Here is a 27469-nt window from a genome sequence, read left to right as displayed (position 1 = left end):
GGAGGTTTCAATTTTCAAGCAAAGGCTGAGACTTGAGACGCCAAGTTCTGTGAGAAATAATATTGCATCCGCAAGTACCTACTACGCACACCGCACCGCCAGCGCTGGCCTGCAAACGGGCGGGCTCTGATTTATTAATTAAACTAACAATTTTGTGTTTAACTTACAACAATGTTTGTATATTGACCCATGGCTATAATTTTAAAGTAAGTTGTTTATTCTGATATCCAGAGATTGTCACCATAAGTTTTAAGCATCTCTACTCAGCGTAAACATAATAAAATAAGGTAAAACTCAAGAAATAAACAAACAAGTACTTAAATCAAAACTAAGTTTCCAGTTTGTATACCTGTAATTTGCCGGAGTAAGTAAACAGATGTTAATTTGAAACTGCAAAGAGTGTCGCGAGAACGTAGCAGAAGGACAAATTAGAGGGAATGGTGAATATAGTTTACTTTAAGTTAAACTTATTACGGTCCTCGAGGAACAAGCACTTGGGAGGCTGGCCGAGCGAGCGGGTCAAGTACCCAATTTGTCACCCACGCAAACTTCCGCCGACTTCGGCCGAGCCCTGTTCGATTCCATTAAACTTTCAAGACCTTTTGAAGCTATTTTCTTGTTTGCATTAAAATTCGCCTAATTCATTTTTATGCCTATCAATCCGCCGATCTATTTATATTATCAACATCAGCTTATTTTTGAGCTACACTCGAAATGGAGTCTTTATGATTTTATAAAACACCAGACACCTATCAGCTCAGCTTTTATTGATACTTTTATATGATCACCGCCCCCTTAAGTGGTAGAACAAATCCAAATTGAAGTCACTCCGGGACACTTACAATGCGCTATCATAAAAATTAAATTACGGTAAGAGTTTCTCTGTAAGTGCACGCCATTTCAGTGGCGAAGCGGGGCGAAGGGTACGCCACATCAAAGGCGCCTCATCCTCGAGATTCGTCCAAATCAAATTTAGCCTTCTTTCGCGATACCCGGAATGCGGTGGGTTTGACCTGCGGTTTGATGGATACCTGGCTCCGGCAAGCAACCAAAGGGATTGGAACTTATAAAGTCCCATAAATTTATTTAACTTTTAAGCTAATGTAAAAGAGAAGTGTAAATAAAAAAGTTGAACGCAAAGGGAATAAAAGTCTGAGTTCTTTACGTATACGCGCCTCGGGCATAGCAAGATCAAGTGGCTAATTTGTCAGCGAGAGCAAACTTGGTGCCGCGGCCGCCCGCGGACGCTGCAATTCGATTAAACTTCAGCCCAAGTATATACACAAGAACAGAGCCTACTTAACGTTACTCGACCGTACGTATATTTACGGCGGAAATTTAATTAACTAACTCATCAAGAGCGGCCCGCCCGCTGTATCCTGCGAGGAAGCGAGCCGCGTGACAAAACCACTGTCCCCCAATGCTACCACTTAACGTATGTAATTACATAAAATTCTACAAACACAACACATTTGCGATAATTTTATTATACGTATAGAATTGAATTCTATATTAATTTCGTAGGAATTGTCATGAGTTACCAAAAAATCAGACATTGCTCTTTGGACAAACAGATCGTTGAGTTTATCTATCATAAACCTATCGAATAACTGGCTCCGGCGATTAATCACATTCACGCTCACTACCAGTTTTGTTGTAACGACCTGTGAAAGTACTAAAGCCTTTTACCTTCGGACAAGTAGAGGCGGTCGGGCTCAGCCGGCTGCTCGCACGGCACGGGCCGGTGTCGTAAAGTGACGTGCAGCGAGGGCCCGCGCGGCGGCACCTCGGGCGGCGCCGGCTCCGGCGGCGAGTCGCATTCTCGCTCGCTGCCTGTGCCGTTGGTAGGACCTGGTGTCAAGTAAAACATAAGAAGGTTTACGTTAATAACTTAGAATGCATGAACAAAATAATAAGTACCTAATTCTCTCATCAAAAGATTTCGGGCACGAAGTCCAAAATTTCTCTCTTCGCTTTGAATAATAATTTTACTTTAATTTAAAAAAGCTAGTATTGGGATTACAGTTTTAAGCCTGTCAGAATAATAATATATGATATATATAATTTGTATCAATTCCTCGACCATTCTTTCATCCTTTAGGAAATGAGCGAATTCACATTTATTTTCATAGCAATATTAAAATTTGACAGATAACGCGTTATGTTATAATATTTAGTTAACGTGCTTTATAGTTTATCTATACGTACATCTCAACCACGTGCGTCTGCAGAAACTATGCGAAGCATCCTTATCAAAGGCATGCACCCACCTCCGTATTACGCTTATAATGGATATACGACATAGAATGCCTAACTACAATAACTAAACTGGAATCCGGCGGAGCTGAATGTGTGTAATGCCTCATTCATTCCTTACATTTCGGAATGGCATAGAACTAAGCCTCCGGAATGTGACGTATGTTTAGATGACAATATTGTCTAGTATCGGGTGGGAGAGATGTAATAGGGCTTAATTATTTATTTATTTTATTTATTAAGGTACACCAACAGTATTTACTTACTACATTCTTAACAAAGATACACAATTATAAGTCCCAAAGTAAACACAAATAACAGGTATACACAACATTTACCCAAGATATCAAATGACTAACACATTTAAAAGTATGATGCTTGAGTTGTGATTAACAATGCCTGATATGTTTGAGCAACTTCTGTTTAAAGACATTAAGGCTATCGCCAAATATGTCCAAGTTCCCCGAGTCGCCATTTATAGAATTATATGTATTGCACATACGGTTAACAGGAGCGTGTCTACCCAGATTGGTTCTAGACGGCGCCGGACCACCTAGGAGTTTGGTGATGGGTTTACGCGGCATTCTACTTGGAGCTTTAATATTTATTGATGATAGTATGTCCCCGGAATCTAATAAGTTATTTAATATTTTATATAGAAATATAACATCATGTAATTTGCGTCGATCGTACAAAGATGTCATATCGAAATACTTCAACCGCTCATTATAAGGACAACGATGAGAGATGTTAGGTGCCGAGAATGCTAGGTGCCTAGTAAAAGCTCTCTGGATTTGTTCAATTCGCTGAGAGTGGACAGCATATGTTGGATTCCAAACCGAGCTAGCATATTCCAAGTTACTTCTGACCAACGTATTAAAAAGGAGAATCTTTGTTTCAGCAAAACGGAACTCTTTCGAATTTCGTTTGAGAAAGCCTAACATTTGAGCTGATTTTCTTACGATATTATCAACATGATCAACAAAACCGAGTTCTGAATCCAGCCAAACACCAAGATCCTTAATTACTTTCACTTTTTGTAATTCCTCTGATCCTATTTTGTAAGATGTGGCAATGGGTTGTCTTTTTCTTGTGAATGATATGTAATGGCATTTATTTATGTTTATTGACATATCATTGGCTTTGCACCATGCTGTCAATCGCTCGATATCGTTTTGTAAAAGATCCGCGTCAGTTGAAGACTTTATAACTTTATAAATTTTTGTGTCGTCGGCGAATATTGAACACTTGGAGTTTAAATTGACCACTTTGCAAGGAAGAATCAAATAAAATTGAAAGAGGTAAGTTCAAAGCAGCACCGCATCTCTTTACAAAAATTGGGGGAATACCATCAGGACCGGCGCTTTTATGAACATTTAACTCCCGTATCTTTTGCAGTAATAGATATACCAGATACAGTTTGACACATTTTTGGAGGGAAGTGAACGGAAGCCCCTGAACTCTTTGTAAAATTATTGCTAAAAGACTTGGCAAATAAATCTGCTATAAGTTGTCCATTGTCTGCTATTTCATCATCGAGATGCATGCGAGCTGGAAAGTCCGAATCCGCCTTTCGCTTATCGTTCACAAACCGCCAAAATGCTTTAGAATTGACATGGATTTCTTTTTCGATATTATAAAACTAATTATATGACAGTCTAGTTAAGTTAACATATTAGCATACTTGTGACAGTGCTAATAATAAAGAAATAACTAATCTAGTCATGCATATTAAACTGTTACCTAAGACAATGATAATTTTATAAGAGTCAGTGTATCAGAAATATGCAATGCGCCTACCGTCTGACCTTCTCGAGCTCGAGCAACCAGGCTCAAAAAGTAATTTAATTGCGCTAAGATCCAGGCTTCCTTTAGATGTTATCCCTCACTCTATCATTAAAACGTGTATTTAGCTGTTTAGTAATCTAATTTAGTTTAGTAATATAATAACATAACATAAGCATATTTTACGTATGTTTGTTTTTTAAACTTTATCTCACTTGCCTTCATAACAAAATAAAAGTTGATGGTTACCATTGGTAAGGCAGTGGCGCGCTCGTCCATTGCCGTCAAGCGTGAAATCATCAGCACGCCTCCGCCGTGACATTGTGCCACCTTGCTCACCATTAAACATCTCTTCACCTGGAAATACTTTTCATTAATTTTAAATAGAAAAATATTGCGAGGAAAAACGATCTTTGATCCGAGAAACGGGCTTTACATCTTTTTCTCCATCTCTATTATCATGGAAAAGGTCTAGCATTTGCTTTATACATATGAAATTTCGTGGTATTTTGTTTTTGTTTGTCAATAAGGACTTATAGAATTATCATATTAAATTCTACCAAAATCAATATGTAAGGTAGGTGAAATTTAACATGCCGTGACATATATTTTTATGGCCGGCTACCGATATCGCATAATACTAATTTAATTCGTGATAGTGTAGTATAGTAGGTACTAGACGTCACAAATGTTTAAAGACCATAATATACTCAAACAACACTGGAAGAAAATACATGGCTGACTGATTAAATAACAAATTCATTTTGTTCACAGTATGCAAATGACAAATTTGAAAATTGATGGACAAAGTGAGATTAATCTATTCAGTCGTCCGTCATAGCCTATTACAATATAGGACACTGTAGGCCTCTCCCACGGGGCATCATGTTAGATGTAATGTGACATTCAATTCCACACAAGGATAATAATGTGGGAATGTGGTTATTTGTTACAATCTCGTGATTAGTTTAACCTTTTAAACCTAATAACTACCTGATCGATAACAGTTCTGAGAGAAGTAATAATAATAAAATAATAGAAAAACAAAAAAAAACTTTATGCCTTTATAAAAAGCTTTCTGTAGATATAACGCACAACTCGCAATCATAATTGAGTAAGCCTGGCCTTTGTATTTGATTACCCAAGACTCTATTAAAGTAAATAATGTGTGTCTGTCACCTTTAGAGTTCCTGTTTCTTCTATAGAAGCGCCGGTTAGTACTCTCGTGTGGAAATGGTGAAGATTGCCTTTGTGGGCTACTGACAAAACGAGGCAGGTCCTCCCCACCTTCTGAACCATATATACGACGCTGTTCATCTGTCAAACAAAAGAGATATATTTAATTTAAACGTCAATGTAAGATACAATAATATGGTTTGGGATTCGTTTTTATTAATATTGCCATCATATCATGATATAGAAATAAAAAATTATAGGGTATACAATTGAATTCCTACACCAACGTAAGAACTTAATTCACCAAACACAGAAAAGAATCTGCGAAAGCGAACACGCGCTTATCTTTAAGAACTTCAAGAAAATCCAAAGCGACTTACATTCAACAGTCATGTCTGGCTCATTATTCTCAGTGCTTTATTCAAATAGGTCAGTATAAAAGTTGAGGGCGGGAAGTTTGGAATTTATGATGCGGTCTGTTTGGATAGGTAATTCTAAACAATAACAAACAAATGTGTGCGAAGTCTGGAGCGGGCCGCGCAAGTTGTTAGCCCCGGGCTAGGCCTGCTCGGCTACTTCACCAAACATAGCAAACATGTTGAACAAGCGCATCTCAAACTATTCTCCGTATGTGTTCTGTTATTTCTAACACTTGAAAAAGTGGTATTCATTTCAAGAGATCTTTACTTAACCAATACTTTTAATCAAGATAGTATGTCTATGATGTAAAGAGTCTTCTTCCTCCTTTCTCATGATGTTTTCCCTCACCGTAAGAGCATCGAATAGTATTCAAACTACTGTAACACAATTTCGAAAATAGTCATTGGTACATGGTAGAGGAGGCTGTGAATAGTCCTTAGTTTTTTTTGCGATTTTTATATAATTTACTATAATTACAGTACATTTTTTATTAAAGCGACTGTCCGCCAAACAGTCTGTCAATAGTTTTTAACAGTGGTCTACCGATAACGCCTGATTTATTACATAGATACTGTTAGAACTGTAAAACACAAATTCATCCTAAAACACCTTGTCAGTCATAGGTCAGCGTGGCTAGAAGTTAACAGTAACTTTTGAAAAAGTTGGTACTGTCATAACGTAATAGCTTGCCTAAATTAAGTTGGTATAAATAAAATAAAATGGTAATATTTTCTTGCCCCGTGCCCTTCATCTTACCGCACTACATAATAATTGTTTACCAATTTTCTATGACGTATTTGAAATACTTAGAAATATAAACTCACTAGCTTTAAACCGAGACTTAACTTTTGTGGAATTTTGCTTCTTAGTGCATCAGAATGTTTCATAACTATCTATCATATATACATACATACTATATACATATAGTCGCGTCTATATCCCTTACGGGATAGACAAAGCCAACTGTCTTGGAAATACTGAAAGGTCACTTAGCTATATGGCTTCATGATGGAATTGAGATTCAAATAGTGACAGGTTGCTAGCTCATCGCCTACAATAAAAATCCCAAGTTGTTTATTTGTTGCCTTTCCATAAGTCGCATTTTAAAATATGTAGCGGTTCCATTCTAAAGTGCCGGAAACCACATGGCACTAAATTACATACAGATAGTATATCACTATCTGTGTGCCAAATTTCGTAGAAATCTGTATAACAGACTTGACTGCGTTTGTTGCGTTGATAGATTTGACAGTCACCTCTCTTTTTCTCTGTAGAGGAAAAAGATTAGCGACGACTCGAAGAAGATTTTTATAAGAAAATTATAGATATGAATTTGAAAGAAAATATTTTATAATACTGTATGAGATTACATTATTTATACTGACTCTATAAATATTCCTTAAATAATCATTATAACTGTCGCAGTACCAGAAGGGTTAACTAATAAGTTTTTGTACGGTCAGGATAAACAAATAATTTCGAGGGTTGAGAATTCACAACTGGAATAATATTAAAGGTTCTGAATGTTACATTAATGAAAGTTAAGTTGGTCGGTCTGGTGTGTAGCCGCGGGCGATACGAAACTAAACACCTTGTTTTAGTTTACTCAACGATTCTGCAAACTCAATTTGTATAACAACCTCAGAAAGGTACTTTCAGAGGAATGGCATAATGTAAACACAGTACATGGACGCTGCTAAAAGCCCTCCGCCGCACGTAATTTCATTATTAAATTTTGATTCACAACTTTTAACGGAATATTTTTGCAATATTGCGTAGTGGTTTAGTTTCGGAGCACTCTTGATGAGATTAGAGATATTTGCGTTTATTGAAACGAGGTTTTTGACTGTTAACAGTATTAAAATTTTAGTTAGTTAGAATAATTAATTTAATGTTAATGTAAAATCCTGCTTGACCAGTTTTATTTTATTTTATAGGAAACTACACGCCTTAGTAGATAAATATCGCTGACTTATTCATAAAGACCTAGAAACTTATTTCTCTCATTGCATATTCCCAGTTGCATCCACGGCCACAATGCCTTATTTCCGACATAAGAACCAATAACTTATACAAGTAAAGAACCAATAACTTATACAAGTAAGAACAAAAATAGTTTTCACTCAAAACGTAAAACTTGAAACTGTAATCCAACAAAGGGAAGCGATTGCTACTATTCTTATTCATTAGTCGGAACATTCCACCGATATTACACAAACAATGGACTTCATCCTGAAGCAGTATTACAGAAAATTATTTCAAGATCTCCGTCAATTTATTACGGTTGTTGTAACTGGCGTTTATGAAATACAATTTGCAAGGAAGGTAGTTATTTATACAGGTGCGGTGTAGTCGAGCAATAAATACTGCAAAATGAAGAGCGTTCCGGTACATCATTAGGTATTCTGAAGTTTATTGGCTATCAATGTCGAAGTGCAGCTTTCATAGAGTTTTAGTGTCAATATGCAGATAGTCTTCATGTTGATACTTTAACTTGTATTTATTTTTGTTACCAAGTTGAAGACAGTTGAATGAATGAGTTTTTTTTATTTTAATTTCGGGGTTATTAAATTGATTGTGTGGTTGTAAGGACTTCTTTCAATTCTTGATGACGTTGAAAAGCTTAGCTGCCATCGATGGTTGATGATAGTTGTTTGGTTGGTTGGACCAAATCAAAGACCAAACTCTAGTTTCTACTAGAGTTGCTGTTTGTTCACCTCGGTTTCCTAACCGAGGTGAACAAACAGCGACCACGCATCATAAACCAATTTCATTCAATTCATTCATTCAGACTAAAACTCGTTCTCTTAATTTTGTATATCTTTTTTAGTTGAGTGCTAATACTGAACTTAATATCATTATATGTTAAACGCCATAGAAACGATTTTTGACCAACTCTTAATATTCTTAGTTAGAATCATGTTTAAATTCGATATTGTTAGCCAATGTTTGGCAAGTCTGACTGTTTTTTTCTTATCATAGATCATGAATATTTAACTGCTTACTCTCACAGCATTCCTCAATTTTGAATCTAAGTTGTCTGAAAATAAGGTCGAAAAGGTAATAAGGCACGAAGCAGTCCTCCGGCGCGATGCCTCCCTTTAGTAAACAACTCAAGATTGAATATGAAAATTTAATCGACTAATTTAATCGAAGAGAGATACCATGTTCCCGTCGTCGACGGCTGAATTATTAGACTCGTCTTTGTTTATGATATTGTAAATATGAATAATTTGTCATTTAAACCTACTAAATCGAGAATTACCTATAAAACTTTCAGAAAAGCCTCAGATTATAAAATACCAACCTAGATTATTAATTTAGTTTAATGATTTACCGTTACCTGGAAAACTTTTAAAGGTCTAAATGAAGCCGCAATGCAAAGGTTCGTGGGAAAATAAAATCAGTGGCTTGCACAAATCCTGGAATAAATTGAGCTGAGACCTAGCATTCATTTGCAAAGCGCCAAACTTTGACAAGTTAGGTTGCATTTAAATGCCAGGCGAAGCCGCAGGGGGCGCGGGGGGGCTGCGGCCGTCACCGCCCTCGGCTAAATTTGCATTTTTCAAAGTCTTTTGTGCCTCGGGCTCGAACCTGGCTGCATTTCCGCCATAGCTATAGGTCAGGCAATATGAGCACGTACATCTATTCATTCCATGTTCTTAAAATTATTGTCGTAACACAATTATTGTGAACTGTTTCATAAAAGCAACTTTGAAAATTTTCCTTCTTTTAAATAATAAAAATGAGTAGCAATGCTGGTAATACAAATGGAGGAAGAGAAAAAGTTTACAGCCCCTGAGTGGTAAACCGTAGAATCGCCGTTAATCTTAAGATTTCTATTAAATGCTTGTTAATAATGAGTTACTTGTTGGAAAATAAGAGATTCCATTACTCTGGCGCTAAAAGTGACCTGAATTAAATTTTCACATTTAATCGTCGGTGTTTACCCCTGAGAGCGATGGCTGGCACCGTCATCTCCTTCCCCTCACTGCCATCCACTCATATCTGATTTATTTTGCCCAATCATAGAAATATTCGTTCATTTGTAACCGGCTTTGAAAAGGAGAAGAACTTTGTGAGTTTTAATTTATAAATTTAACCTTCCTCAGAAAACCTTCTTTCCAAACAGAAACAGAACCCGTGCAAACTTACCGAGAGTAGAGCATACATACAGACCAAGAAAGTAGGGGGACTTTATTTTATAATATGTAGTGATAGTGATGATAGTTGGCTATTGCTGGAGGCTTTGCTGTCATGAGAATTTTAAGAACAAAAATACCTATCTATCTGATATTATTTGTTATAAACAAAAGCACTAATCTTTTCTATTTATAACATTCCTTAATATGAATAGAAAGTCTTAAAAAATATCATAATCAGCCCAATTGTACAAAATACCAATTACATCTAATGATACCGTCGAAATACCAGATAAATTAATAGATCGCACAAAAACCACTTAGAGCTATTTCCCCGGCATTGCGTGATAGCAACACTTAATTTACAAGCTCCATTTAATTTGAACTATTTTGAGGCTCGGGCAAGAATTTAAATATCCGCAGATAAGAAGCGCACGCGAATAGTACCTCGGCGCTGGCTAAATTACGCTCTTAACGAATAAATGCTTAGGGAAATATTTCTATTGGATTTTTCGTGGTGAAATTTTAAGAATCCAGTAACTTTCCTCATACATAAATATCACGGCCTTGTCTTTTGTTCGCGCCGTTTTTACTCTAACTTTACGGCTGATTTTGAATGTATTTAAGGTAACTCATAGGGACAGTTTTACAAAGAAATGCCTTGTGCGATTAGAATTGTTTGAACGGTAACTTGCTAAGAGTAAATGAAATGTTTTTTGACCAACATATTTTTTTCCAATTTGTAATATTTTTTTGTATTGTTAAGATCACGTAGGCTGGTCATATTAATTTAAAATAAATAAAACATCAGCTATAGACAGCCTATACGAAAACTAAGCAACATAAGAACAGCCCTAAATGGGTTGAAATGCTATTTTTATGTGGTTAAAAAATCACAGCTGAAGGAAAGGTTTTTATCAGATGGTAAATGTATCACTAAGAAGAATGGCTACTTACACCCCATCACATATTATTTACTATAGAGGGGTGGCTGATATCTATATTATACAATGATTTTTTCCATGTTATCGGTTTAAGTATGAGGCACCCCAAGCTTGAGTAAGTATTTCTCATACTAAATATCTTTTAACATCATCTGTATAATGAACGACGAAGAAAACATTATATTGGTGGTAAGAAAATATAAAACCTGAAAATTGGTTAAATTATGTACATATTAAGAAACCAGTCAAGTGTTTGTTATGTCTGACATGAATGTATTTTACTGTGATATCATAGAAAAACGGTCAATCATTACGTTTTAACTAAAATATAGTTCAAAGATTCTTGGCTCTTCATGAGATCTGACCACTTTATCGTACATTTTGACATGGATGTAGTACAGCTTGGTTTAAGACGAGATCTGATAACTTTTTGTAGGGCAAGCTACGTAGACTCGTCATAGCGACATTTATTTCCAAATTGACCACAATTAAAATTACGCAAAGTTTTATTTCATCATTAACACTAAGCTTATTAATTTGTATGGGAAAAACGATGAATCGCCACCCTAAAATAACCATTGTTTGAACCATCCAAATTTTTCGTGGTGACAGCGGCGGGGCTCACAGAGCAAAGTGCAGAGATTAGACACGGGCCCCATCAATTACGGGTAATCCCGGGCACGTGCGTGCCACGTTTGCAAACCTATGGGGATTATTGAAATTTTCTCTCGGCATACAGTACGCATGCCTGCTCCCGCTCATATCTGTCTAGCCTCTGGCAATAATTTCCAATCCCTATCAGAAACCGAGTTTTCTTTTAGTGTATCTAATGCAGATGTTTCCATATTAATTACATGCACCCTTCCCTAAGTGTATTGTTTTTGTTCCTTTACGCCTCGAAGACTATAAAGTAGGGATAAGTTCCGGAGGGAAAAACAAAGTTCACAATCTCGATCGGGTTTATGGACTGAACATTCGCACATGCTTGGTGAAATCTGTTTTTTTAATTTTGTGTTGAGTTTGTCTACATAATATTGCTATTTTATATTACGTGTATTTTTATTTACTATAAATGTGTGAACAAAACAAGTGTTATAATAATAAGTTCTAAACTAACAATTAAATATCAAAATTGTTATACATAAATGTAAGTTCCATGACAATTCCATCATTAAGCCTTACAGCTGAACGTGGCCTATCAGTATTTCGAGACTGTTAGCTCTGTCTACCCCGCAGGGGATATAAACGTCATTATATGAATGAATAAATAAAAATGTAAGTTCATAATGGTAAATTTATGATAGGTTATTTGTAGGTTATATGTTGAAACTTTTTTTTTATTTATGCAAATAATATTTTTAAATTTTTATAATATTGTAAATATCTCAAAAACTATTCAACCGATTTTGACGCCAAACGAACTAAAACATTTTAATAACAAATCCTACATACATTTCTTCAAAATAAGACCAACGGTTGTAATGTTATCACGTTAAAAAAATACATACTAAAATGAATTTTCGCCCCATGTGAACCTCACTCGCTTCACGTGCTCGGTCAATAATACTATTTTTCCATAGTAAATCGCGCATCGTTGCCTTTAGTGACACGGTAGAGGGACTAAATATCAGACGAATTCCAATTTCTATAGTCTAAACATTAACTTAAGAATTTGCAACTCGTTTCAAGATACATTTTACCAAAATAGTCTGCAGGCAAAAATATTACATGATGATTCGGAAGACGTCCTAATATAGCTGTAGAAAGGATCCCCTCAATAAACGTGAGTGATAATTAAACATGTATAAACCACCAAATCCCAGCGCCTGTCCGCTGAGCAATCTTGTGAAATATTCAATCAGCCGTGTTGGGTAACTAAACAGAATAACCAATTAGGCGCTCCGTGCATAATATTCATTACCTGTTAAAGGATACATGTAAATTATTGTCATACAGAGTGTTAAACACATATTACGAGCCCATCTGACAGTGTGTAATAACTCAGCTTGAATTATTAAACATCCCGTTGGATGAGGTCAATGGTTTAAATTTTTTTACAATTATCATTTGTTAACTGAAAATTTTAACATTTGTTTGTACATTTCATATAGGTAACGAATTCCAGAAGTCATAAAATTTGCACGAATACATTTCTACATTCATCGTCTTTATAACTTCGGAGAATTTCTAGATATTTATCTTGCCAAGTTGTTGATGATTAAAATAATTTGGATAAACAAATTGTTCTAATTGCTTTTAGCATTGCAAACTTCTGCTTTAAACCTATGAAGGTATTTAATCAACATCACAGAAACTTTATATCAGTGAATGGAATTACTTTCTTAATTAAAATACTTAGAATTCGTTTAATCTATGGTGTTCTATATAGCAACATAATACAGGTGTAATGACCCGTAAAGTTAAAGTTACCTGTTACTGCCATGGTTGCGGTTAGGCAGAATCAACTGTACTGAGTTAAAGAGGGCAAATGAGGTTGACTGTGGCGCCCTCTTATGACCTCCCACAGAACAAAACTACAAAGAGAAATACAGCAACATTTACAGTGAAAATAGCCGAAGGGCAGCAAGCCAACCCTTTGTTTTCTCGCTCCGCCACCGATGCGCTACCATCGATAACAAAATCGCCCCATTTATATTTTTTTGGCTATGTATCGTTAAACTATACACAATATTATTTTAAACAGTTTCATTAAACCCACACCAAAATATCTCTGCCAACATACAAAATTACTCATATTTACCTAGTTAAAATGCGATTAAAATTGTGCAAGAAATTAAATCAAAAAGAAGCACCCGCTCCACCGCTAGCATTTTCAGGGTTGTCATTAACGGTATTTTTACAAATAAAATGTACATGGACAGTATTTTTCCTACTATACCCAATACCCATGTTACTTTATTTTTTTTTCACTATGAATAAAATAGAAATCTGTTCTACGTTTCGAACAATACTCGAACGAATTCTTTTGTTATGCAATTGTTATTTGAATTATGGCAACCCTGAGTCGTTGCTGCGAGACGCACACCGCAGGAATTTCTAAATCTTCATAAGATAATGGATCGCTTCGCGAAAGAAAAGGACCTCTCTGGCTTGGAACTTTGTTGAATTCCTGACTCGTAATTAATAAAATTACTTTTTGGGAGCTTTCCTCGACTTCAAAGAATTTTAGCATAAAGGAAAAAAAGTTAAGTAGATGAATTATTTTTGAATGATAAAGAGAATATTTTTGTGTTTATGTTCTAAAAAGCAGAGATGTGGCAAAGAATTTATGTGAACATTGTTTTGACGTTAACTTAGGTAATACTATACTCTAAAGTTGTTTATTTTATGGTTATCGAATTATGTTTAAAAAACTAAACTACATAAATTTTCAACCTCATAATTTGTAGGTACTGTTACAATTTGCTTGTAATTGTGCATTAAAAATTTCGTTGCGAAAAACATCATACCGTCTTGATTTAAAAGCGAAATTATTATCTACTTCAGTACTACACATAGTATAGGCATAAAAAATAAAAGTTCAACTTTAAAAACGAGCAGCAAAATTAAATACGAAGTTGAACCCAGTTTTAAATTTAAACAAACAATAAACGGATAAGTCTCACCACCTTATAACAGGTATTGCAACTCAGTGAAATAGAAGCTCGGTGCTACAGTAAATTGCATTTAACGTGGACTATCAAGACAGTATTTGCCGTGCTATTGAACTGTACGAGATTTATAGGATTGCTCGAGACGCATATTCTCGAGTGCACTTTCTTTTTAATTCCTATTCTTTCACTATTTTCTACGTAATAGGAAAGATATATTGAATTTCAGGAATTCAAATGTCGTTTTAACAGGGGTGTAACAAATTTTTGATCTATAAATACAAATGTAACTTTATTTTTCTGAAGAATATAAAGTTTACAACTATGGAAATCAAAGATAGACTATTCTATATCTATGTTAACAACATAGGTAATCTAAAATAAATTCATGTAAATTACACTATCATAAACTCGAGTACCAACGATGTAGAATATATTGAATTTGAAATCTGCAATTATGTTTGTATCATGAGAAAGTAGAAAATAATAAACCATAACTTTCCCATGGAGTTGTAAAAGGCGACTAATGAAATGGCAACAAACTTGAGATTCTTATTGTAGGCGATAGGCTTGCAACCAGTCACTATTTGAATCTCAATTCCATCATTACGCCATACAACTGAACGCGGCTTTTCAGTATTTTCCAGACGTAGGCTTTGTCTACCCTGCAAGGGATATAGACGTGATTATATGTATCTAAATATTTGGAAACCAAAAGTGAATATTTATGAAGACCAAATTGTATAAATCCCAATGTGTAATAAGCACAAACATTCATCTATCTTAGACAATTCCTACAAGGAGTTCCATGAAGCAAGAAATCTCTTCAGACTAACCATAAAGTTATCTGTCAGGTAAATTGCAAAAACGGAGACCTCGACTCGACCTCTTAGCTAAGTCGTGGAAAGGTCACTTCAAAGCCTTTAAGCTCCATAAAACGTCAACTATAGTGGAACGTCAGCTTATCAGCGATAACAGCCCGCATAGAAATGACGGGAAAGTGCAATGATATTACAACTACTGAACTTTCATTTGGAGCTACAAATCCTAAATGATGAGGGTGAGTTTAGGTACCTTTGTTTAAGATAACTTTGTTTGCGATACGTTGTTTCCGATACGAGAATTGACATTAATTAAAATGTTCATTTAAAAAAGATGAGGTCTAAAGTACCCGAAACCGACGAGCTTGCATGAAGAGATTTATAAATGTAGATGAAGCGAAAGAAGTATGCAAGGATCGTGGCAAGTGGAAAGATGTGGTCTATGCCTACCCCTTCGGGAAAGATACGTGGTTTATGTTTGTATGTAATTTTAAGTTAGTAACTGTTCTATAGATATTTAAAAGGAAAAGAATAAAATTTTCACACTTAGTGTTTTAAATACAATTTAGACGACGTAACAAGTTAAATATACTACAATCAAGTCTAGTTACACTAAAAACATACAATTGTTAATCTAATACGTATAATAGTATATATTGTCTTTAATTTATTGATAAATATATTTATAAGAGAAACAAGGAAAGGTATGTAAGGATCGTAGCAAGTGGAATTCCAAAGTCGCAGCCTATCCCAACAGGAGATAAGCGTGATGGTATGTATATATGAATCTCAATATATGATACACATAAACGTCACAAAACAAAAACAATTACACAGTATTTTAGGCGAACTCTGACATCAAGACATGACAGGCGACCATGATTATTATTAATGAATGTTGAAGTAAACTCAGCGGCGCCTATACAAATATTTTAAGTGAGCGGCCGTGCCTTAAGACTCAATAAAGTGTCAATAATGTTTGTATACTACGTCTCACATGCCACCTAGTACAAAAGCACCTGTCACCAAGAAGACATTTATCATAATATTGCATCCAATCCACCCCGGGCCATAATTTGAAAATTTATTTTGTGATATTGACACACCAGTCGCGTCATATTTTGTATACCAAAATGCTAAATGGTTCAGAAGCTTTTCTTTATAAGAACGAATAGAATATTACATAATATAAGTGAATGTTGATGTTATGATACGGAGTAAGGCGTGATTATGTAGGAGTCTCGTAATATCAATTTCAGTTAAGGTAGCTAATTTTACTGTTTTGATTAAAGCACTTATCTATTGTTTGATTCGTTTTTATACTAAAACCAATCTGAAACATTTTGAAAGATTGATGCTTAAAGAACGGTGAAGATTAAAAAAAATATTTTTAATAATAACTAAACTTTACATAATAATTGCAAATTCATTTTAAGAGCTGCAGCTAAAACAATAAATGCTTTTTTAAAAGTCAATTGTGGATCAACTTCCATCTTATTGAAATGCGAACACAAAGCTAGAATTTTAACCGGACAGTCAATAATTCCAGGGAATAAATAACCTTTTCGCTCACGGCAACAAAGGGCCGCGTACAACTTAATTGAATAAACCTAACTGCTTGTGATTCAGAAAAGGTAATATCAGGTGCCTTCCGCTTTTGAAAAACAATAACCCGGGAACATTGTGAGAGAGCCTTATACAAAAGAGAGTAGGTAGCTGAATGAAGTTGCACACAGAATTTCCATGCAATAACGTGGCACCCTAGTGCTGGGTGTTTGAGCCCTGAGTTTAACGTGACAAGGCTCATCTTTTGGGGACTAAACTCAAAAACAGCATTAATCCCAATCAAAAAAATTTAGTTTAATGCTAAGGACTCGGATCCGTGATACTTACCTCTTATATTTTACTTGACTTGTACTGATACATACATATGGTCACGTCTATATCCCTTGTGGGGTAGACAGAGCCAACAGTCTTGAAAAGACTAAATGGCCACGTTCAGCTATTAGGCTTAATGATAGAATTGAGATTCAAATAGTGGCAGGTTGCTAGCCCATCGCCTAAAAAAGAATCCCGAGTTTGTAAACCTATACCTTAGTCGCCTTTTACGACATCCATGGGATAGAGATGGAGAGGTCCTATTCTTTTTTGTATTGGTGCCGGGAACCACACGGCACTTGTACTATTTTTTTATTTATCTATGTATCTATATATTATTTTATTTATTATTTATCTATGTATGTATCTATATATTATTTTATTTATTATTTATTATTTATCTATGTAGGACCCAGATTAAGTAAAATCAGTGCGACTATTATGCAGGTTAATAAAATTGAGGATTTTTAAGGTCCTTTGTTTTTTCAATTACTTCATGTTTACAATATGTAATCACTTAATTACTTTAGGTAATGTAGGTACTAAAAATCTCGATTCATTTGTTGAATATTTTTATTAAGCTTTCAAGAATTTTCATGTTTTATAAAAAATATGTCCAAATAGAACATATGAGACTCAAGTCTCAGATAACCAAGTCCAAAACAAGACCGACACTAAGCGTAGCCAGGCCAGGAATCTTCTGGAGCGCGCCGCAGATATTGCGTACTTACTGGGCTTGCCTCTAATAACAGCACCGATACCGTTTGTGTAAGGAGAAAAATACGAAATGAAATGGAAACTACCCGGCCTTATGGTTTCCAATCTCAGCTAACATTACGAGCTTATTTCCTTCTTTAATATTCGTCTCAGATCTGAGATTTCTTGCAGATAAAAGAATTGCCTTTGAAGGTGAAGAATATCTTAAAATTCCAATAGAACGTCTTAAGAAATTTGTATTGATGAAAAAAGTTATTTATAAAAAAAGCGGTTTAATTAAAGATGATAAATATAAATAATTTATTAAGAGTTATATCAGAAACTGTATAATAAAATATGGTAACTATCATCACGTCTTTACATTAATCATGGCGTTTAATTATGATTGTTCTTCCAAATTCAGTTTCTAGAAGTGTAAAGACTAATAAAACAAGTTATACAAACAAAAACAATTTCCAGCATACATATTTAAAAATAGGAACTGACCGATGTCTGTACTTGAAAGATATTGCAGACAAAATCGATACAGGTGATTTACTCGTATACAAGACCAAAAGAAGGCAAAAATTTGATTATTTGATTTTTTGTCCGTTTATTTGTTTGTACTCGCACCACGCGAAAACTATTGCTCCGATTTTAATATATTTTCTTTGAAGTTTTAGGCTTGGTTCAATTTAAAAACTGGTATTCATATAATTTCCTCCTCACCCAGTAGGAGCAATACAGAGGGTTTAGCTTTTTGTGTTGAGTTTGTCAGTAAACAAAGTCGCGGGTAACTAGTAGTTTAACATATACATACATACATATGGTCACGTCTATATCCCTTGCGGGGTAGACAGAGCCAACAGTCTTGAAAAGACTGAATGGCCACATTCAGCTATTTGGCTTAATGATAGAATCGAGATTCCAATAGTGACAGGTTGCTAGCCCCTCGCCTAAAAAAGAATCCCAAGTTTGTTAGCCTATCCCTTAGTCGCCTTTTACGACATCCACGGGAAAGAGATGGAGTGGTCCTATTCTTTTTTGTATTGGTGCCGGGAACCACACGGTACTGCCGGGAACCACACGAAAGTAGTTTAACTTATATTCATTTATACCTCTTAATTGATAAACAAAAGGATAGTCTATATACTACCTGAAGTCAAAATTCACCAGATAATAATAACAGGGATAAAAGCCGATCCATAATATGTGAATCGGAAATTAGCACCGTGTTTCGCGGTGAGACTCCATCATATCTGGCCAATCAAACATGCCGCCAATTTGCATCAAAGCGCCATTAGTGGAATGACGCTCATTATAATCAGTCTAATAATGTTATATAATTGGTCGCTTGCCGGATTTTACTTAAAATACATTTTTATATTCGCAGCATTATTTCCGACAATACCTGATATTTATAAAAAATTTCAATGATTTGAATTGTTACTTTAGATAATAGCTTTCATTTGCACCACTGTCATTGCAATAAAAAAAAATATTCATCAGTTTTTTCTTGATTTAGTAATCAGCTTGTTACTTATCTCGTTAATACTAATTGCACGTTAAGATTTGTAAATATTTTTTTCATAGACTCTCATTTTTACGCTTCAAAATATTCTCTCAATTGGCCGTCTTTACAAAATTTTAACTACTTAAGAATTTAAGCGAATATATATAGCTTGGTTAAACCAGTGAAGTAATTATAAATCAAAATAATATATTGCATATATATATTGTAAATAAGACAGATTTTAACGTTAATTAAATTTAGTATTAAGTATCTAAATAATAACAAATGAATTGCATTTGTTCATGCGAGTCGAAGGAAACGAAAACTCAGTTGTATGCCAAATCTCGCCTGCTTCTTAATAACTCCGGGGGATATGTAGTTAGGATGTAGCAATTAATTTAATTAGCATAAGCAGATTGTTCATGCAGCGAATACTTTAAGTCTCATCTAAGTCAATCATTGTATTGATTATAATATCAAAACAATATTTAATCATATCATAACACATATGATATGATTAAATCTTATTCAAGCAAAATTTTACAAAGGTGACTTATGACTACAAAAATTATAAAAGTATCAAAAAAAACTGAAACATATCAAAAACTACCTTATGATTTCAAAGGTGCAATGGACAACATACCAACATGTTACTCTGAAAACACTGGAACACTGTTTTTTTTTTCAAGTAGGTACATTTTTTTTAAACATACATACTGGATACGTCTTTGTCCCTTGCGGGGTAGACAGAGCCAACAGTCTTGAAAAGACTGAATAGCCACGTTCAGCTATTTGGTTTAATGATAGAATTGAGATTCAAATAGTGACAGGTTGCTAGCCCATCGCCATACATCCAAGTTTGTAAGTCTATCCCTTAGTCGCCTTTACGATATCCATGGGATGGAATGGTCCTATTCTTTTTTGTATTAGTGCCGGGAAACACACACATTTTTTTATATTGATTCCTAAATTATTTTATTTTAGAATGGAATAGATTTATTTTCAAAATTGGATACAAGGTATCACTTATTTACATCACATCACTTAAATCTAATTATAACTACTACCGCTCCCAAAGCGTAGAAGAAACGGAACAAATTACACTGCGGCATTTTCACTGGAGGTCAATTTATAAATATAGATCTCTTAAATCTAAATTTTATTTCCAGATAAACCAATAGTTTACAGGGTGTAAGCACCTTGCTATTTTGTTCTTTTTAAAATATAATAAACCCTTCATGGATTTGTATCCCAACTGATATAATACTAAACAGAAACAGCAGAAACTAAATTTTATCCTACCGAAGCTGACTTAAAAAATCACAAAACTAACTAAGTGGTTGAATTGGCCGGTCAGTCCACGTTTGATTGAGCAGTCATTCTCATAGTGTCATGAAGAGACATCGATCAGTTAAGAGTTATACATGTATACGTGTTAGTGATGACTCGTGATAAATATTCATTAAAAGAATAAATAGAACAAGTTTATTGACTACATGATTGAAACATTTGATTCATATAGTATGTAATTTGACACCCATTTTTTTTCGCTATCCGTATGTTATTATTAAAAATAACTTTAAAATATTACTTTCTGAATATTTGTTTTTTATTTACTCAATAGAAAAACAAAAATCAGAAAGCAAAATCTGATATCATGTTTACCAATAGACATGCAAAGATCACAACTATGATTTTAATCGCAGAGTTATCTAGTCAAATGTATTTTATGCTCCGGATTAAAAGCATCAAGCACTTTAAATCAGATGTTGCGAACGCATACGGAATCGATTAAACGAAACGCAGCGTCGATGCCGTCGCACACCGCAACCTGTCAATATAGTATGTCTGCTATGGCCTTTAAATATGGAAATGCGTTTAGTTTGTCCAGCGATGCATTAAAAGCTGGAAGTACTAACGCGACGAGACTAATCACATTAAGGCCATCGCAAAGGTAATGTCGGTAACAACCCCAAAAAGCCGCCATTAGCATGTCGGCTCACTTCGAAACCCCTCGCACGCTGGACTGTTGTAAATTATTCAATCTTGTATGAATCTCGTAGTCGGTCATTTGCTAAGCATATTTAACGATATATATGTAGTTGTCTGTTTGTAAACAAACTGAAAATGTACTATTGTCTTATGTAGGATATACAGAATACATTTTATTGCACATAAATTATATGAAAAAACGGAATAGAATGTAAATTTTTTGGTGGACTCAGGGTTCAAAAGCACTTGAGGGTACAATTAAAGTGAAAAGAGTCTTAATATGTATTTCAGAATACGCCATCGTCTTACATTTAAAACCTATAATAGTTTAGTAAAATTACTAAATAAATGTACCAATCCACATTATTCTCAATACGTCAAGTTCAAACCTTGTTTATGTGGTAACACATTCTTGATTTTCTTCGCCGATATTGTAGCTCAAGTTAAAGCAGTGAACAGTAGACAATAGTTAGATACTCTACGTAAAAGCAAATTATAACAACAATAACGTCGATTTGAATGGTTAAGTTTCTAGGAATCCCAATAATAATAAGACTCTTGTTTAAATTTCTATTATCGAATTTGAGAGATTTTTGAAACATCATCAAATTGTGACTAAAAGCAAATACCCGAAATAGTAACAGCTCTTGGAACACAGCATTTAGCAAAACAGCCAAATGAACAACGCTAAACAACGGGCATGTTCAAGCTCTGGTCATACTCTGAAAACTCACACTCATCTCGTTTAAATCTCTATTGCATCAATTTTGGTACAATATATTTTTTTTATTTGAACTTTAATGTTACAATTTTTTATGAATCCATACTTAATATCATAAATTTGAAAGTATGTTTGGTTATCCGTCATTCACGACAAAATCTAGGCAAAGCTGATTTGCATAAATTTTTACATTTATGTATTCTGGAGTACGGAAAAGAGAAAAGGGTACACTTTTCATGACGATGGAGCAGTTTGCATGAGCTAGCATTCTAATGTAGTCTTGAAGTAAAAGAAAAATGGAATATCTTAAATCAATTCTGAGATGACTTTCGTGATACTGATAAACTTAACCCAGGGTGTCAAAATAATGCCAATCAAAGACTTAAAAAAAACAGTACCAGATATAATTTCATTTTCTTTACTCACATATCGAATGAAAGATTACGGTAAGGAGATGAAGCGGTCCTGTATCTATATCTAATTATCTAATATTGCGAAGAACTACACAGTACAATGTGTTATAATTCAATGTACTACTAACCATAAACTTAACGACTGAAGCGATAGAAGCATGCAGGTATCGTGGCAAGTGGAAGGTGTATTCTCTATACTTCGTAAAAGAGGCTTGATTTTATGTTTGTACTAACGACCCACCCCGCCTTCGTAAGGATAGCATTTATAAATATAAACATTCCTCTTGAATAAGTTTATCTATTAAAAACCATTGTGTATTTTTAAATATCTAAGCATAAATACATACAGACATAAGGACAGACGAAGTGGGAAATGACTTTGATTTACACAATGTGTAGGTAGTGATTATTATCGACTGAGTGGCAAAGAATCTGAATTTTACCTTATACTGTTACATCTAATATACATTTAAGGAACACATAGTAGCTCCTCAGGTCTGTGGCAAACAGCTCTCAACAGTAGCTGTCGAAACTAATACAGCGTGTGTACTGCCATTTTATGGTATCAACCAATTAACACAGTGTTTACACTCGACACGTATCGGACGGAGAGTGCACTTTGCACGTTACTAGTGTGATAGGCGGAAATACCCGTATACACACTTAAATGTTAAAAAAATATTTATGAATTGATTTATTGGTTGGTCTTTCAACCAACAACCATTTACAAATAATAGCGTAAGAGTTCAAATCTGAATTAATCTCAAGAAAAAACATATTCCGTCTCAAAAAAAGACCTCTACGGTATCTTGAAGATTTGTATATGCGTGTAACCAAATATGTTTTTTACACCAGAACATAACACGCGTCAAGGAATATATTAGACGGTATAATAATTTAGCAACTAACGTAAGCAGGATCAAATAAACAAATCATTCGCAAATATAGTAAGATGTTTTCATAAAAGTAGATTTGTTTATTTCCAATAGAAGGACGCAATCAAAGGAAATAACGTCATATTCGTAAGCAAAATCGCGAGATAGCTCAAGTAATCAATAAACGGTCCTCGAAACTCAAGTAGGCAAGACATCACCCATTTATTGAATAAGAGATTTTATTAAATTCCAGCTATGTTGGTAAATCTTTTTATTGGATAAGGAATATCATTACATCTCTGAGTGAAGACATGAATCACGTTATTGATATATCAAAAGAAATGTTTTATGTATGATGACTTCATGTTTGTAAATAAAGTAACACAGTAAGTATTAGTATACCCCTTCCGACTTTTCTACTAATCATATTGAACAAAAAGATATTGAGAAAAAACTCGGATGGAAGTTTTTTGTATTAATTACGCAAAGATTCGTGTATCGAATATGGTTCGTAAGTATGTCGTTCTTAGAAAGAATATGTTAAATACATAAATTCGTATAAAAGCAAAACCATAGGAAAAAGTGCTAGTAAGTTCATTTAAAGGATTATGAAAACAAGCATTCTACGATCGGCTACGACAATTTGTAGAGCTTCTCGTAGCACTGCTACGAATTTTGTAGCATCGCTACGAAAACTATTAAAATAAAATGTTATTGTCATTATGTTTCAAGATAGATCCGAAACTGCGTTTTAAGCGTTTAAAGAATTAAATCTTAATAGATGTAATTTAGATTTTTCTTTTTGCTTTCTTTTCTTTTTACTCAAGGGATTACCACCAATATCACCGAATAAATAAATAGATGTCATTTAAATTTGTTATACAGGTACGTTAAACATATGTATATCGCGCACCATAAAGTCTCATATTTGTACGATATGCTTGACTTTATAAGAAATATTTACCTGCTCGGAACGATGTATACATAACATTATCATAAAGGTTCATGTTATTGCGGCTCAGATATTGCCAGCAAACTTTCTTATGTAGCCCGATATAATAATGACTATAGCTGGTGTTACCCCTTTTATGAAGTTAAATTTATAATATCTAAATTTAACATTTCAATTTTCAACAAATAGATATAAAAACTCTATTAAGAGTATTATTTGGTCATTTCATTTCGTTTCTTCTTAAGTAGCCAAGTGTAGTTAATTTATAGGCCTAATATAGATTTCCTAATCAGATGTTGAATCATTCGAAAGGATGCCAAGTTTTTTACGCAATGGAAAAATGTGTAAACAAAATTATGTTTTCTACAATTTAAATGATTTAATATTGTACAAATTAATTTCTTTTAATACAAGAACCACTGTTATTAAAAATCATTAAATCTTTCCCTTGCACAACTATAGATTGATATAGATGGACCTATAAACGATAGTCGTACACCAACAGTCTACAAGGCTTCGCTTTAATTTCTTCCAATAATGTAGCAACAAAATCGATACCTTACTAATACCAATAGGCTTTTGAAGCAACACACGTTTGTTTTCATATCTCCGGTAGATAAAATTTTCGTCCTAAGCCAGAACTAATATTTGGCAGACACACAATTGTATTATAAATGAAACTGTATCATTTGAGTGGTAAGGTTAAAATTAATTCGTTGCAGTTCAATCCCTATCACAAAGACGGTTATCGTGAAGCACTGTATATATGGCCTATTGTATAACAATCGAATAGTAATGGATTAGCTATTTTGGATTGATAAGACTCTCTTGTTTGAGTTTTGAAATATACAACATATAAACTTAAAGCCCTCTTACTTACAAAATACACACCTTAATTGTAGAAATTGTTTCATTATAATTGTAGTTTACCATGTGTGAATTGCACCCAAGCCTAAGTTATAATTTACTTAAAGCCTACGTCACAATATTACTTAGCTGTAAGAAAAAAGTATAAAATATTTTAAAGGTATAATACAAATTTTACTTAACTAAATATTTGATTGCTACTTACGGTGTTTGGTTATAGTCAAATAAATATGGGTGTCATCAAATAGAAAGCCAATTCCCGCGAAACATCACTCTTTTTTTCTCATTCCTTACCTAACCCACGACCGGGTTAAGATTTCACGTCAAAATATTAACAACTCTTCGATGATCATTAACTCATTTTCGGAAAATGTGTGAATAATGTGCATTGATCCTCTTAAAAAAGCAAAAATAACAACTAAATGATATTTGTATTCGGAACGTTTATTTTGTTAGGATGTTTACTTCGGGAGCAGGTAGAACGGTGCGGCGGCGTAGATAAACTTCCGCAATATTGGAAGTATGCGCCTAACCTAAAAGATTGTTTGGCAACTCCCAAAACTTGCCCAAAGTAATACCTCGGACGTTATAATAATAGGTATATAAACCAGGTTTCGCTAGTTATTTGAATAAATGTGAAACATTGACTTTATTAATATTGTTCCTTAAAAAAGTCGGTAAATTTTCATTCTGTATGTATTTAATAGATAGATACATTTTTTTTTCCAATTACATGACCAAATTTTAAGAGCCCCTTATTGTCTTAATCTATAAATGATAAACTTCTTTTAATATCAAGTATTATGTTAGCTAATATTCGTCTATTCACATCTCGTTACCAACGCGTTTACTTTAAAAACATGTATGACTTCATAAACTCTACCATGACAGAAAGATAGGAAGGCTGGGTTTACGTGTAAAGTTTTCCTCATAAGCCACCGCAGGGTGCTCCCCTATCAATTGCCTCCCTCCCTCCCCTCCCGTCTTTCAAACCCCCGGATCACTCCACTAATGATCCCACTTGTTAGGGCTCGGCGTGGACCTTCGGCCGTGTCACAGAAAGAATAACAAATTCTGAACTGATCCAGCGACCATCGAGACGGCTCATAGAAAGTTAAATATGTTAACATCAACGAAAGTTATTCGTTAGGCTGCGCAAAAATAATATATGAGGCAAGCTGACAATGGTTTTGAGCTCACCATTTACATTCTTATGTGTAATTAAGTTAAATAAATATAGAATTTTTCAAAGTAATGGTCCTAGGGAATAAACAATTTCTCGTAAAGTTTCCCAGTTTTTGTAAAATTATAAAAAAGTACCTACCAGCTTTATAACGTCAGTAAACAAAGCAAATATACAAGGAGAGTGTGGATGGAAATGTAGGAGCTAAAGCCTATACGATTGTACCTTAATCAAATTAAGGACGTCCAAGCAAAAAGGTAAGGTCAAGAGTACCCGAAACCGCCGAGCTTGCATGAAAAGAAAAAAGTATGCAGAGATCGTGGCAAGTGGAAAGATGTAGTTTCTGCGTACCCTTCCGGGTAAAAGGTGTGATTTTATGCATGTATGTATGTTTATAACGTCAGTACGTAAAGAGATTTTATGATCACTACCATGCGCCCCATTAAGTGTACCTCACTAAAGTGACCTGAATTAAACCATTAACGAAAAATTATCTACAATTGAACGATATTTATAAATTTACGTAGCGTGAAAAATCTCCTACAATAGGAAAACATTAACTTATCGAAACACAACTAATTTGAATGACTCACCATCAAACTGTTGCGTTGCCTGAGCGAGAAGCGAAGCGAACACTCTATCTGCGAGTGGGGGGGCCTGAGGCGGCCGGTCATCATCGCTGCTACTGTACCGGTCACCGCCCCACTCCAGGGAGCGCTGCCGACGCACACTGGGCGTACCCCCCGGCGGGCCAGAGAGGACCCCGGGGCCCGAGAGCCCGCTGAGCGACCCGGCCTTCGCACGCCGCCCTGGCCGCTCCATCCGCGACGCTTTCATCTCATCTTGTCATTGCATCTGTAAAAATAACAATTGATATTAATTTCACTTAATAAATATAATTTCTTCCTTGTTTTACTCTGGCTTTTGCCCGCAGCATTTATAAGAAATAGATTCAGAAGGTTTTCCCGTAGACAATTTCCACTATGTACGTTGGCAGACAGACATGAAATCCAGGCTCCTGCGACCACACGTCAGTCTCTTTGGTTACCAAGCTATGAATAATAACAAGATTTATTCAACAAGGTAATATTGCTTGCTACAAACTGTATGAATAACATGACCGGTGGTGGTATTTTATTCTTTTACTAGCTATTCAGCGCCACCTTAAGAAGAATGCAGATTTTTCGCAAATCCTACGGGAACTATAGTTTTTACCGGGATGAA

The 27469-nt window shown here is 34.7% G+C and overlaps 1 protein-coding gene across 1 annotated transcript; it reads right to left on the bottom strand.

Annotated features, from left to right (window-relative positions):
* Positions 1–1675: 1675 nt before the first annotated feature.
* On the bottom strand, positions 1676–27082 carry LOC132901854 (uncharacterized). Its single transcript, XM_060944749.1, has 4 exons — positions 26839–27082; positions 5221–5358; positions 4291–4398; positions 1676–1851 (listed from the first exon to the last, which is right to left on the bottom strand). Exons 1-4 carry the CDS (start codon positions 27080–27082, stop codon positions 1676–1678), a joined length of 666 nt encoding a protein of 221 aa, XP_060800732.1.
* Between the last annotated feature and the right edge of the window lie 387 nt (positions 27083–27469).

This window comes from Amyelois transitella, chromosome 6 (genome assembly GCF_032362555.1).
Source record: "Amyelois transitella isolate CPQ chromosome 6, ilAmyTran1.1, whole genome shotgun sequence".
NCBI lineage: Eukaryota > Metazoa > Arthropoda > Insecta > Lepidoptera > Pyralidae > Amyelois > Amyelois transitella.
The sequence above is the reverse complement of the archived record's forward strand: the minus strand, read 5'-3'. Positions and strand labels throughout refer to the sequence as shown.

What these genes read in the sequence shown, in the direction of transcription:
- LOC132901854 (XM_060944749.1), bottom strand. Translation starts at nt 27,082, where the DNA reads ATGAAAGCGTCGCGGATGGAGCGGCCAGGGCGGCGTGCGAAGGCCGGG. An exon ending in GGCAACGCAACAGTTTGATG is followed by an intron (nt 5,359 to 26,838) that starts GTGAGTCATTCA and finishes TTTGTTTGACAG; the next exon opens with ATGAACAGCGTCGTATATAT. An exon ending in GCGCCACTGCCTTACCAATG is followed by an intron (nt 1,852 to 4,290) that starts GTAACCATCAAC and finishes ACTTGACACCAG; the next exon opens with GTCCTACCAACGGCACAGGC.